Below are 14609 nucleotides of genomic sequence, written 5' to 3'. Positions count from 1 at the left end.
CCCAGGGCCAACTGCCTGGCAATGCATGCTAGGGGTTTGTGTTCCCAAGGATTTGAGGTGGCAGATTTAAACAGCCATAGTTCTAATGCCCATCTGCCCCCTGTGGCCTCCAAAGTGGATGGATCTGTTCTGAAGCTGAAGGAGCAGGAAGCCGTCAAGCTCAGGGGGAAGGGAGAAGGGCGGGGGAGAAAGTGGCTCTTTACAGAGTGTGTAGTAAATTGGGTGGTTATATGCCTCCAGTGGCACCTCTCACTCTCCAAGTGGATACCAAGTGCTCATCACAACAGTTAGAAATAGCTCTTCTGAACTCTTCAGGCCCCCTAGGCCCTTCCCCCAACCTGCATTTGTTTTTCCAAGTGTAATTCTTTCCTCGACTCATTCTAGAAGGTGGTGTGATTGAAGCTCTGTGTCGGGGAAGAGGCAAGATATGGAACTCCACGGGAAGGGAGAGGGGCAGGAGCGAGGCAGGCTGGCACATGCGCAGGGTATTTATAGCAGAGCGAGTGTGGTTTGGTCTGGTTTGGTTTGGCAGACAATTACTAAACACAGTTGTGGAACAGGTTCTTAAGGAAGCTTGGGCCTTCCCCAAGTAGGAACACCCGCCAGCCTGCAACAGCAAAGGTAAGGGTCCCTGTACTTCCTGGGGCCAGAAGATTGTCACCAGGATGGTGGGATGGTGGGGGCGGGCTTCCATGTAACATCCCATCCAGGGCTCTAAAAACCCTGTTATATGTTCTCAAAGAATTGTCAAGAAAAAGTTTGAATGTAATATAATATGTAGAACAAGTTTATAATATATAACACTTTTACAACCCAGACCTCATCACTGTGCACCCAACAATAGCCATTTATGTATTGTTAGGTCTCTGCTCCTAGAGAGCAGGGACAATGCACATGCAAATTAGCACCCCCCAACCCAGATCAGCACACAAAGGGGGCACCCACAGAACAAAACTGGCCACTGTGGAAATTACATGTAAAATTGTGCCTTGCTGGCCATGGGTTGATATTAGGTAATGCGTCAAAATTGAGGCTTAGAGGTAGACCAGAGAGACTCGGACATGTCCTGGAAGAGGAGGGGCATTGAGGGCTCTGAGTCACCACAGGGCAGGAACAGATGTCAGCTAAACCAGCAAGACTCATCTGTGCCTGCTTCTTCTCCCTGTGCCTCCCCCCTCCCCGCCTAGACTGGGAGCAGGGTCATTTATCCAAACATTCACCATTTGTCATTCACGGTGTGATACTCATATCCACAGGTACTTGTGTGTGGTTTGTTCTATAATCCCTCAGACTCTGTTTCACCATGTGGGTTAGAGCCTGAGTTTGGGAATTTTTTTTAACCCCCCCCCCCACAAATGCACATAATTTTATATAATAATCAGAGGATATCTTTCCTCTTTTTTTTTTCCCTAAATGTTCATCTATTTTTGAGACAGAGTGTGTGCCCAAGTGCACGGATGGGGAAGGGGCAGAAAGCTAGGGGGGGAGAGAGAGAATCCCAAGCAGGCTCCACACTCAGCATAGAGTCTGATGTAGGCCTTGAACCCATGAACTGTAAGATCATGACCTGAGCCAAAGCTTAACCAACTGAGCCACCCAGGTACCTCACCTTTTTCTAACTTATAAATGCTCATGGAACGGAGGATGCCACAAACAGTAATGAAATGGATAGTTTTGTACAATGAATGGCCCATTACGTTGTATTACCTTTACAGAATAGGAACTACTTTATGATTAATTTTTTCTTCCCTTCCTATCTCCTCAGAATAGGAAATACTTCAATATTTCCTAACATGAATAAATGTTCAAAAGAACGGATCTCTCTTTTTTTTGGGTAATGTTTGTTGTTTGTTTGTTTTAAACATTTTAACTGAGGTGTAACTGATATGGAAAAACCTGCACATATTGATTGTATCCAAATTGACAGGTTTGAAGTGAGTTCCCCAGCTGCTGAACAAATGAGAAAGGACAGTGAGGAAAGGACAGTACTCACCTCCCACTGTGCTGACAGGGTTCACGCAGGCCCAGAGCAGGGCTACAGGCTCCCAGGCTGTGAAACACCTCCGTGACCTCTTGCAGGGAGGGGCACCACCAGTGCTTGTCTCCATCTGTCAGGCCAAGGGAGAGCAGAGGGTTAGTTACGGAGGGCAGAGGAGGACAGGCACATGACTCCCATGGGAGGGCTGGGCATGACAGCCCCTGGCCCAAGGGGACCATGTTTGCATTCTCTGGCACCACAGGTGTTTTCTGGAGGAATCAAGCAACGAGCAGTTTTGAGACATCCGAGGGAGCTTTGGGAACCTGGCTGTTCATGTTCTCCTGTCTTCAAGCTCTAGCCACCTTCAAGCGAACGGGATCCATCAGAGCGCTGAGCTGCCCAGAGCTGAGTCAGATGAAGACACCTAAACCAGAGGCCTCAAAACTGCCAGATGCGGAAGACATGAGAGTCTCTGCTGCCCCAGGACCTCTGCCATTAAGGGCTGAGGCCAGCTCTGAACCTCCTGCTGACTCGACACTGCCCTTGCTGCAACATGTGGGTGTTCCCAGGTCCATCATTCCAGGCGAGGGCACTCCCCGCAGCCTGGGAGGTGTCTTCGAAGCCAGCTGGAGCTCAAAGTACCATTCTCTCTCCACTGGTGTAACAAAACATGAATGATAATCTGGCCACACTAATAGAGAGGAAAAAACCTTATGTACCCAGGGGCTCTTCTTCAGTCAGACTACTTAAGGGCATTTTCAGAACCAGGAAGCTAGAAAAACGAAAGACAACATGGAGGATGGTATTTCCCAAAGATGGCTGCAAGATCTCCTTCCCACGCCCTCTTCTGCCTGGTGACCTCTCCACACCCCACCAAGAGGTGGAGTTCAGGTCCCCGCACTATCATCCCTCTATGTTATCTTATTTATTATTTTGCTTCTTGTCTGTCTCTCCCTATTTGAATGTAAATGCCCCCCCCACCCCTGCACCCTGCACATCTAGTGCCTAGAGGAGGGGTTGGTGGGTGGGGAAGCTGAATGGAGAGAATCCTAAACAAACCTGACTGAGTAGTACCTGAATAAGAGGGAACCTGAAGACCAGTCCCAAGATAAACTGCCAGTGTCAAGAACCTTGACAAACATTGAATTTGACAGCAGGTGATGTGTCAGAATCAGGAACTTGGAAACTAGGCTAGAAGCGCATTAGTAGCATATGCTTGACCCTTTGCCATTCTGGGGGTGAGAGTTCCTTCTGAGAGGCCCACCTCAGTGGATCCCCCATGGGCTAGAACCATGCCAGGTGCCCAAGATAAAAAGGTGGCTGGATGGAGACCTTGACTTCAGGGAGTTCACAGCCTAGGAGGGAGGGGAGCCAGGCAGATAAGTAAACACAAGGGAATGTGCTCAAAACCAACCGAAGCAGATGGAAGGTGCAGAGCCTGCTCAGAGGGGGAGTTGACTGGAGGTGGGGGGAGTGGGGAAGGTGAGGAATAAGGCACAGGTAATGGGAGAGGAAACATGCACCCAGCAAAGGGACAGAAATGACAAAGGCAGAGAGACACATGAAATAGCATGGCATGTCCAGTGACTCAAGGCAAGAAACAGAGCATCCTAAACTCCTTATGAAGCTCTGGCAAGAGTCTGGTATGGCTGCAGAGCCAGAAGCTGGGGGAATGGCCGGCAGAGGGTCTCTGAATCCCGTCCAAGGACATCTCTTCTGCTGGCATCGGGTGTCTCTCTCTCTGGAAATGTATATGGGTCAGGGCTCACCCAACAAGTAATTAGACTCTTAGAGGAGGAAAAACTTTCTTGTTTGTTTTTTTTCCTCTCGGGCAACTTAACAAGTAAGAGTAATGATACCCCTTGCCCGCTGCACAAACGAGCTGGGAAGAATGAAGTCTGCAAAACACAATGAGATTCCACTAGAGAGAGAGAGCTGTTTACTAGGGCCCTTGGGGGACTGTGCACGTACACACACGCATGTGTGGGCAGGCCAATGAACTTTCCAGGCATGTGCAAAGAGAATCAGCCTCCTTGAGGCCCTGGAGGCCCAGCTGGGCGGGAACAGCCCGCCAGCAGTGTAGCACCCCAAAGGGTGCTGTGCACAGCCACCCTCTCACCCTTCTTTAGCCGGTGCAGGTGTATCAGCTGCTTTAAGACTCCTTGGGAACAGCAGTGCAGGTGCCGCCAGCTTCAAACCTGAAGCCGGCTACTGTCCCCCTTCCCTACCCCACCCAGTAATTACTCCACACCACAGCTTGACCCAGGCTGATGTGTCAGGAGCGGTTTTAGAGCAAGGGGCCTGGATGCCTCGGGATAAACCAATCAACAGCCCTGGAAATTGGTTAAGCGACGACAGGCGCCCAAGAGCCCATAATTAACACTGCTTATAAGTAGGCCATGCGCTCAGCTTTTCCTGAGCACTGTTTGTCCCGAGTGGGGGTTTTCCGGAGAGCTGACACAGAAGAAAACTCAGACACAAGGCTCCAGCTCCCTAACTCAGTTTCTCCACACCCACACCACAGTCGTTTGAGGTGACTCCCCCAGGGAGCATTGGGGCCCTGTGCCTTTTTAAATGCCATGGCTAACAGCCCTGAGCATCTGGGCTCTGTTTAGAGACTGTGAGTCTGAAAGCATCCCTTTAGGTGGTTCTCCTGGGATGGAACTGATGCTTCGGGGGAAGGCAGGGGAAGAGAAGCACTGGGCCTAAAATAAAAGTGACTTTTCCATCTGTGCCTCAGAAGAAGTGTTGCTTCACGTAACACCACCGCCTCTGTTCTCCTGGCACCAGTTACAGGGAATGGGAAAACCACATACATCCCAAGAAGCTCTTCGGCTCGACGTGCTGGCCCCAGCAGCTCCCCTCCCTAGGCTTCTGTCACAGCTTCTCACCCACCAGCTCCCATCTTGGGCCTTAATGGTCTGATACAGGGCACAGGGTCCAGGGGGATCTGGTCTTTCTCTCCCTCTCTGCGTCCTCCAAATTGAATTGCTAATGAATATTCTGGGGTGGCTACCTTGAGAGGGCCAACCATGTGCCTGGGTCCTGATTCCCTGACACCATCTTAGAGACCCTACGATTCTCCAGGAACCTCAATGGGGGGTGCTGGTTCCTAATGGAAAGTAGGATACTGACCCATCAGACTGAGCCCAGATCCCAACTGGAGTGTGAGACTCACAGCATTTAGGGGAGGCTTACAATCTATTAAAAAACAATCCAGGGGCGCCTGGGGGGCTCAGTTGATTAAGCATCTGCTCTTGGTTTTGGCTCAGGTCAGAATCTCACGGTTTGTCAATTTGAGCCCCCTCAGGCTCTGCGCTGATGGCTCAGAGCCTGCTTGGGATTCTGTCTCTCCCTCTTTGCCCCTCCCTCCCTCCCTCCCTCCCTCTGTCAAAAATAAATAAATAAACTTAAAAAAACTTAAACCCCTTCCCCCCGCCCCGCTCAATCCAACCAAGTAAATTTAAGGATCGAACTGGCTTTATGAACCAGTGATTCATGAACCAGGCAGCACCCCACCTCTCAGGCAGAGGGGTTTCCAAGGAGTTGTACAAAATGGCAGGTTTTATAGGAAGGAGGGTGGGGCAAGAAAGTTGTTAGCAAAAGAAAAGAAAGGATTATTCCAAGCAAGGTCACCTTCCTTCAGTGGGAAAGGGCAGGTGGTCTTATAATACAGACAGATTACCTCAGAAGTGCCTATCACACAATTCCTGATTGACAGACTGACACTTAGGGGAGGCTGAAACTGCCATTAGGTTAGTATTAAGCTCTGGTTTGGTGACTTGGCCTAAGTGACACCACTTTGGGCTTGTAGGTATCCTTTTCAACACACCTTACCATTTCTAATCCTCCCAATTACTTAACTTCCCTTTGCACTTTTTCTTTAATGTTTGTTTATTTATTTAGTGAGAGAGCTTGAGCAGGAGAGGGACAGAGAGAGAGAGAGAGAGAGAGAGAGAGAAAGAATCCCAAGCAGGCTTCACTCTCAGCACAGAGCCTGATGCAGGGCTCGATCTCACAACTGAGAGATCATGATCTGAGCCAAGTCAAATGCTTAACTGACTGAGCCATCTAGGTGCCTCCCTGCACTTTTGTATTTAAATTCACACTTGTAAAATATCACCCGCTTTAGTCAATTGGCCTTAGCCTGTCATTTAAACTTTTTATGCACTCAATAAATGGTAACTGAACACCAGGTGTTGTTCTAAATGCTGGGGGCCCAGCAGTGAACAAAAGAGACAATGTCCTAGTCTCATGGAGCTGATGGTTTAGCAGGGAAACAGACAAGACACATTAAATAAATACACAGAATGATGCAGGGTGGCATAAATGGCAGGGAAGGAATGCGGTTGGGTACTGCAGGGGGGCAGCTACAGACAGAAGGAGGATCCTGGGGCGGCCGCACCCTGAAGCCAGGTGCCATTCCTTGCTTAGGCCCAGCCTGGAGCCCAGGGTGCTGGAGGGGTGAGGGGAAGGGCACAGAGAGAGGGAGGGGGGACTCACCTGAGACAGGGACACTGAAGGGACTCCAAGGAGAACCGCTTTTTCTCCTTTTCCTGAGTCTGTTCTTGCTAGGACCTGCAGCCCCACCTTGCACATACCTTATAGTACAAAGAATGGATGTCCTAACTGTAAAGGTCAAGGAGTTAATGATTTCTTTGCAGTTTTCCAGCACAGTAGATAACATCTAAGGAGTGACCAGGTGGGTCATCACGTATGTATTCCAGACAGCTGCCGTTAGACATTGTGACGCCAAGACCCCCTGGCTCCAGAGCATAAGTGACTTATGGAGAACACCTGGACCTTTGTCCTTGTTCTGACTGGTTCCTGGGTAGCTGAGAGGACATGCTCACCATCCTCAATAAACCCTCAGAGCCCGAGCAAAGGAGAGACTCACTCTCCTTTCCTGAGTCTTCCAGACACTTCACCTACTATACTCTATCCCTTATGCTGCTCAGTAAACTCTGCTCTCACTTCTTCCCGTTCACTTTGATTTCTATCCTGCGTGAAGCCTGCGGGACCCCGTCTGGGTTCTTGGCCCGCCTGCCCATATCACACCCACCCTGAAGACTGTGGCAAAGAAGAAGGGCAAAGGGAAGCAACTGGTCTTAGGAGGATGGAGTGATGTTATCATCAAAGGGATCCACGTATGTGGTAAAAACACAATATTGCATCAAGTCTATATCTTAAAAACATGCACATCTCATGGCCCCAACAGCAGTGTGAGCACAGGATGGAGCCCAGCATTCTCCTGACCCTGACGCTGCCTCTCACCATGGACAACTGTGTGCCTGGGACCCAGAGAAGCTCTGATCCACCTTCTCTTCTTGCCTCTCATGCCCGCTGGCTCCTTCTCCAGACTGCTCTGTCTACCCACATCCTTTTCAGTCTTCTTTTTGTCCCTTCTTTTTTATCCCTTCTGTGCCATGCAACCCACCTCACTGACCTTCATTTTCCCTTTTCTACCTGCTCCTCCTGAGCTGAGGCCCTCCCTCTAGTGCCCTCACAACCTTCTGCTTGCCTTGCTGTAACCCAGCCTGCATATACCCATCCCCCACACACTCTCTCTCACACACACACACCCCATATACAGCCCTCACACACACGCCCTTACACACTCACATATACACCCCCATATCCATCCACTCACCACCCACCCTCTCACACACACACACACACACAACCCTATATCCACTCACCACACAACCTCACACACGCATATACACTCCTAATCCACCCGTCACATACACCATCAATGCACACACATCCCTATATCCACCCACCACACACCCTCACACACATATATACCCCTCTATACCCACCCAGTGCACAAACACACACACCTACACACCCTCACATACACACACACCCTTAAACCCACCCACCAGACACACACTCATCCTCACATACACACATATATGTCCTTATATCCACCCACTACACACACACACTCACACATACTTATATACTCTTATAACCGCCAAACCCCATATACCCCTATACCCACCCCCATTACACACTCACATACACATATACACCCCTATACCCACCCACCATACACACGACCCTATATCCACCCCATTCCACATCCATACACATCCCTATATCCACTTATCCCCCCCCACCCATGTATTCATCCACCACACACACACCCATACACATATATACACTCACATACCCATCCACCTACCACATACACACATACACACACACCATATACTATGGACACATGCCACCCATCTACTTATATACCACACCCTACTCATTGCACACACACTACATCCATCTATAGACACACTTCTACACCACACCTATACCATATCCACACTCACTTCACACACACGACCATCTATACACACAAGACACAGTCACCACTCATACAACACACATATACTCACAGACCATACCATGACACTCACACATCACACACACATACCACACCCATACTCACCATACACACACACACACACACACACACACACACACACACAGCACCCATCCATAACCCCCCCACATAGCTTCCCTTCCCCTCCCCCCCCAACAGGTCTCGGTCTCTAGACCTTTTATTCATGTGAGTAAGGGTGTGTACAGGATAGGTGATGCCGTCCCCAGGCCACCTCTCCTCTCTCCTGCCCTCTGTAACTCACACCACTGCCTGGTGTCACCTAACACCATTGAGCATTCCTGGCCCCCAGTGTGTAGGACAGACTTGTATTGTGCCAAACCACTGAACCACTCATAGCTGCTAGAACTAGGTTCTGCTGCAAATAACAAAAAGACTGAAAACAAAACAAAAAACTACCTGGGCTTAAATAAGCTAGAATTTTTTTCTCTCTGATGAAAAAGTGTGGAAGTGTGTGGGCCACACTGGTACAGGGACCTGACTGATTGGGAGGATCTTGGGTGCCTGTTTTCTGCTCTGCTGTTCTCGGCATGTGCTTCTCCTTCTTAAGATCACCTCATGGTCCAGGATGGCTGCCAGAGGCCCAGCTGTCACATCTCAACTCCAGGCAACCACTTCCTTGCTTTGCTACCTCAGTATGCACTCTTGGGTTATTTTTAATGATGTAAGGTCCCCTCAGTATGACTCAGGAAGGTGGTATCAAACCACCCTGTCACATTTAAAAAGCAAGAATTTGAGGGGCGCCTGGGTGGCTCGGTCAGTTAAGTGTCCGACTTTGGCTCAGGTCATGATCTCATGGTCCGTGAGTTCGAGCCCCATGTCAGGCTCTGTGCTGACAGCTCAGAGCCTGGAGCCTGTTTCAGATTCTGTGTCTCCCTCTCTCTCTGCCCCTCTCCTATTCATGCTCTGTCTCTGTCTCAAAAATAAATAAACGTTAAAAAAATTAAAAAAAAAAAAAAAAGCAAGAATTTGAGACTGATTTAGACTCAACCAAAAGCTTCCCAGTAACATCCCTGAATGCATGGCCTACCAGGTTTTCTCTCACTTTGGATTTCTGAACCTCAGATTTCTGGAATATTCCTGATCTTTAGATTAAAATGAAACAGAAGATAACCAAATGCTGACGAGGATGTGGAGCAACAGGAACTCTCATTCATTGCTGGTGGGAATGCAAAATGCTACAGCCATTTGCAAGACAGCCTGGTAGTTTCTTTCAAAACTAAACATACTCTTATCATACAATCCAGCAATTTTGTAATTTGTAAATACAAATCCTTGGTATTAACCCAACTGAACTGAAAATGTACAGCCACACAAAAAGCTGCACGTGAACGTTTACAGCAGCTTTTCTCATAATTGCCAAAAACTAGAAGCTACGAAATGTCCTTCAGGAGGTGAACAGGTAAACAAACTGTGGTACATCTACACAATGGAATACTTCTAAGTGATACGAAGAAATAAGCTATCATGCCATGAAAAGGCACCTCCAATACATATTGCTAAGTGAAAGGAGCCAATCTGAAAAGGTTACACACTGCATGATTCCAATTATATGACATTCTGGAAAAGGCAAACTCTAGAGACCACAGAGATCGGGGGTTACCAGGAGCTTGGAGGGAGAAGGGGAGGAACGAACAGGTGGAGCACAGAGAGTGTTCAGAGTGGTGAAACTGCTGCATATGATACAGTAATGATGGACACATGCCATACATTCACCAAAATGCACAGGATGTACAACACAAAGAGTGAACCCTAATTTAAACAATGGCCTTCAGTTAATGATAATGTATCAATAATGGCTCATCAATCCTAACAAATATAGCATACAAACACAAGATGTCAGTAGTAGAAAAAACTATGTGTGTATTAGGTTGGGAAAGTGGCGGGGGGGGGGGGGGGACGGGGAAGTATGTGGGCACTGCTTTCCAATCAAATACTCCATAAGCCTAACACTGTCCTAAAACAACAACAACAACAACAACAACAACAACAACAACAGAAATGAAGAACTTCTTAAAAGAAGAAAAGAAACAGAGGGAAAGGGCTCCACACACAGCACCGTGGGCAGCACATCCCTACAGTCTAAGGGATGGTGGTGTTTGTTGTATTCCAGATCAAGGACCCTGCTGAGAACCGAATGCAGTAGTTCTCAGACTCATCTGCACATTCTGGAATCACTTTAGGGAATAGCTTCACAAGTTACTGCCACCTGTGTCCCACCTCTCGTGACTGTGGTTTAATTAGGCTGGCTTGGGCTCTGGAATTTAAGAAAAAAATCCCAAGTGACTCTACAATGCAGCCACCTTGGGAAACCAGCGAGCTAATGAAAGCCATGGCCTTCGCACCAGAACTGCACTCGGGGTCTCACCCTCACATGCTCTGGCAGATGCTGAGGGTGGGGTGGGTGTGGGGAGGAACCCACAGAGGGAAGTCCCCGCTCCATGTACACCCACAGCTCCCAGCCTTGCCTCCAAGGCGAAGGAGCCCAGGGGTCCTCAGCCCTGGCTGTTTACTGGAGTCATATGGGGAGGTTTTAAAATGTCCCTGCCCGGGCTGCACCCCATAACAACCTTAAAGGGCAGAACCCTGGCCTTGGCATGTTTTAAAGCTCAGACATAGTCCTGGGGGAGCTTTTTGATCAGGGTCTGAAAGACAAACATTAAGAAGTGTTCACCATATTATTGTATGAGGTGTGTGCACTTGGCCAAAGTCCTCATAACCTGGCACTTTCTCAGCCTGGCTGCACATTAGAATCAGGGAGCTTTAAAAGTCTGTGCCAGGCACTGTCACGTGTTCTAGGAGCAGACCCAGCTGGGCCTCAGCAGAAGCCATGGAGAGGCAGCACACAACTCCTGATGTACAGGTGGTCAGACAGAGAGGCAGGTTAGGAGGCAAATGCTCCAGAAGTCAGGGGCACAAGGGAGATGCCGGCTGGGTTGGGGTGATGCGTACATGCCTGTCCCCATGGGGTCCCTGCATTCTGACCTTGGAGGACAGGATAGCACATCTGGAGTTTGGCTTGCACACACAGCTCCACAGCTGACCGACCGCACAGGATCAGAGGGGCTGGTGGGAAAGATGCTGATGTCCGCTGCAGGCAAGGCACACATTCCCCAACACTCAGCCACACGTTCAACGAATACCACCCGAGTCCTACTGCATGCTGGCTTGTGTAGCTGCCAGGAACTCAAGAGAACTTAAAACAAAGACAAGTGAAGCCATGGTCCCTGCGCTCTAGAGCTCACAACTTAATGGGTGAGATGAGTCAAAGAATCCGCCCATCAACTATGACCAGAGCCACAGAGAGTGGAAAGGGAGTGAGAGGGGGGACACGGCTGGGTAGGGCAGGGCAGACCTTCCCAATGAGGCAACGCCAGAGAGGCTCACTGGTCCAGGGCAGAGATGGAGTTAGGAAAGCAAAAGCTAGGAAGATGCTGAGAAGAGGGAAGACACCATCTAGGGAGGAGAAAGTGGCACATGCAGAGACCCCAGAGCAGGAGGGGAGATGAGCAGAAAAGGCCAGGGAGGCTGGAGCACAGAAAGCAAGGCAGAGAAGATGATAAAGCGAGCTGGACTGAGGGTCCAGCCAAACACATAGGAGACCATGTGTCACACAGACAGTGTGAAGACTGGGCTTTCCAGCCACCTGATTATCTGAGAAAGGGTGCTGTGGTGATTAAATGAGATAGGCGAAGCCCTGGACTCAGTGCCTGGCACAAGATGTCTAGAAATGTGAACTATTATTTTCAAGGAAACAACTTTTATTATCACAATAGACAATAGTATGTTTTTAAAAGGAGGATCAATTATGAAGTTGAATTACTGTTATTGTCAGGTTCCAACCGGAGACTTTGAAGGGGCCATGCCGAGCAAATGACAGCTCTGAGAGGGCTGGGGGATGGGATCTCCAGGGTGGTCCTCACGGTGTTTGCCTGCTTATTTGGGTCTGTATAGTGTTCTCACAGTACCAGTGTGGGGATTAAGAATACAGCTGGATCCCAGCCTGTCTCCTTGGCCCGGGGTAGAGGCACCTGCCCCGTGAAGGTTACCCCCACATGAACAGAGGGCCGGGCCCTGGGCCCAGCACAGACATACTCCTTGCATGTGATGGTGACTGCCATACCACAACAGGAGATGGAATCCACTGGCAAGGCTGCGTGGAGCTCCAATGGGCAGGTGTCCACAGGCAGGGCCTCCATCTGGAGAGGCTCCCGGAGGCTCTGAGGGGGTTGCCTCCTACCACCCCAGCAGGAGGCTGTCCTGACCACCATGAGAGGCAGATCAGGTGAAGTGGGGACAACTCCTAATAAGACAGTGAAGAGTAGAAAGGGTCAATTGAATCTACAGACTAAGGGGTTGTTGACCGCTTAGAAATCATCTGAGAAAACAAAAACAAAAACCAATCATCTGAGAATAGAGTGAGACAGAAATGGCCAAAACAGAACTAGAGAAATTAAGATGAGAACTTGTGCTCCTTAGCTCCTTTGGTTTATCTAACAACCTCTGGGTCATAAAGAAATACATTTTCATTTTGATAACAGCTATCATATTGTGAGTAGAATCCACTATATACCAGGTGCCTCACCTAAGTTATTACCACCAACTCTGAAAACAATCCTGAGTGCTCAGTGCTGGCCACTTGGGTGAGGACTCTGTCAGTCTGATGGCCAAGCTCCATCTGCGTCCTGATACTGCTCCATGCTGCTGCAGGGTTCTTCCCAAGGGAGTGGCTGTCAGACATCCTGTCTCCACTCCATCCACCCCATCTTATGCTCTGTCACCCATTATGCATCCCCATGTTCCCACGATATGTCAAATTTCCCAGCAAGGCGTCAGCCTACAGCTCTAATCAAAGAATGCTTTTGTTGCCCTCCAAAACTTTTTTCATGGTGCATGTCTATCATTAAAGTTTTTTAAATTTATACCTCCAACAAACATACATTTATAAGCTCTACAAATGTACCATTATGCTAATATGCCATATACATGATATATTAAAAAGAGAAGTTAAAAAACATGAGCTACGGGGCACCCGGCTAGCTCAGTCAGTAAAGCATGTGACACTTGATCTTGGGGTTGTGACTTTGAGTCCCATGTTGGGGGTAGAGATTACTTAAAAATAAACTCTTAAAAAAAAAGGTTGAGCTACTTAAAATTTTTTTCTAAATAATTTGTAATGTTTAATTTTTTAATTTTTGAGAGACCAAGTGCAAGTGGGGGAGGGGCAGAGAGAGAATGTGTGTGTGTGGGCGGGGGGGGGGTGGTGGGGGGAGACACAGAATCTGAAGCAGGCTCCAGGTTCCAAGCTATCAGCACAGAGCCCGACCTGGGGTTTGAACTCACAAACTGTGAGATCATGACCTGAGCTTAAGTTGGACGCTTAACCGACTGAGCCACCCAGGTGCCCCAAGTTTGAGCTACTTTTGACACACCAGTAAAAAAAAATGAACTACTATGATTTAAATTTCCACCTTAAAAAACTGGAGGAAAATAGAACAGATCAAACCCCAAACAAGCAGAATTTGAAAGGAAATAAAGGTAAGCAGAAATCAATGAAACAGAAAACAGAGAAACTCTAAGGAAAATCAATGAAACCAAAAGCTGTTTCTTTGAGATCAATAAAGGTGATAAACCTGTAACCCAAATGTTTGGGAAGAAGAAAGAAACAAATTACCAATATCAGAATGACAAAGAGGCCATCATCACTGATCCAACAGACTTCAAAAGGATAATAGGAGAATATTATGAACAAATTTATGCCATTAATTTGACAACTTAGGTGAAATAGATGCAAAACAACAGAGCTCACTCAAGAAGAAACAGGTAATGTAAATAGCCACATATCTACTTTTAACAATTGGATTTGTAATTAAAAATCTTCCCATAAAGTAAACTCAAGGTCCAGATGGTTCCACTGGCTAATTTTACCAAACATTTAAGGAAGAAATAATACCAGTTCTATACAAACTTTTCCAGAATACTGAAGAAGAGCAAATACCTCTTAACACATTCTATGAAGTCAGTATTACTCTGACACCAAAACCAGAAAGAGAAACCTACAGACTATTATCTTTAGCGAACATAAATGTTAAGAGTTCTCAACAAAACTTTACCAGATTGAATCCAATAAAATATACGAAATTAATACATCATAACCAAATAGGATTATTCCAGAATGCAAGGATGCAAAAATAAACATTCAAAAATCAGTCAATGTAATTCACCATG

General features: G+C 47.9%; 1 protein-coding gene across 9 annotated transcripts in view; it reads right to left on the bottom strand.

Moving 5' to 3' along the window:
• Positions 1-14609, bottom strand: part of FAM178B (family with sequence similarity 178 member B) — a 114267-nt gene that overhangs the window by 44223 nt on the left and 55435 nt on the right. For all 9 annotated transcript variants that reach the window (XR_006200633.1, XM_042932073.1, XM_042932074.1 and 6 more), the window contains one exon: positions 1994-2108. Coding sequence is in view for 8 of the 9 variants with exons in the window: in XM_042932073.1 (XP_042788007.1) it covers positions 1994-2108 (115 nt within the window). In the remaining variant the exon portion in view is untranslated. The remainder of the gene's footprint in view (positions 1-1993; positions 2109-14609) is intronic.

This window comes from Panthera leo, chromosome A3 (assembly GCF_018350215.1).
Source record: "Panthera leo isolate Ple1 chromosome A3, P.leo_Ple1_pat1.1, whole genome shotgun sequence".
In the NCBI taxonomy this organism is placed as follows: Eukaryota; Metazoa; Chordata; class Mammalia; order Carnivora; family Felidae; genus Panthera; species Panthera leo.
Note: the sequence above shows the minus strand (reverse complement) of the source record. Positions and strands in the feature narration are given on the sequence as shown.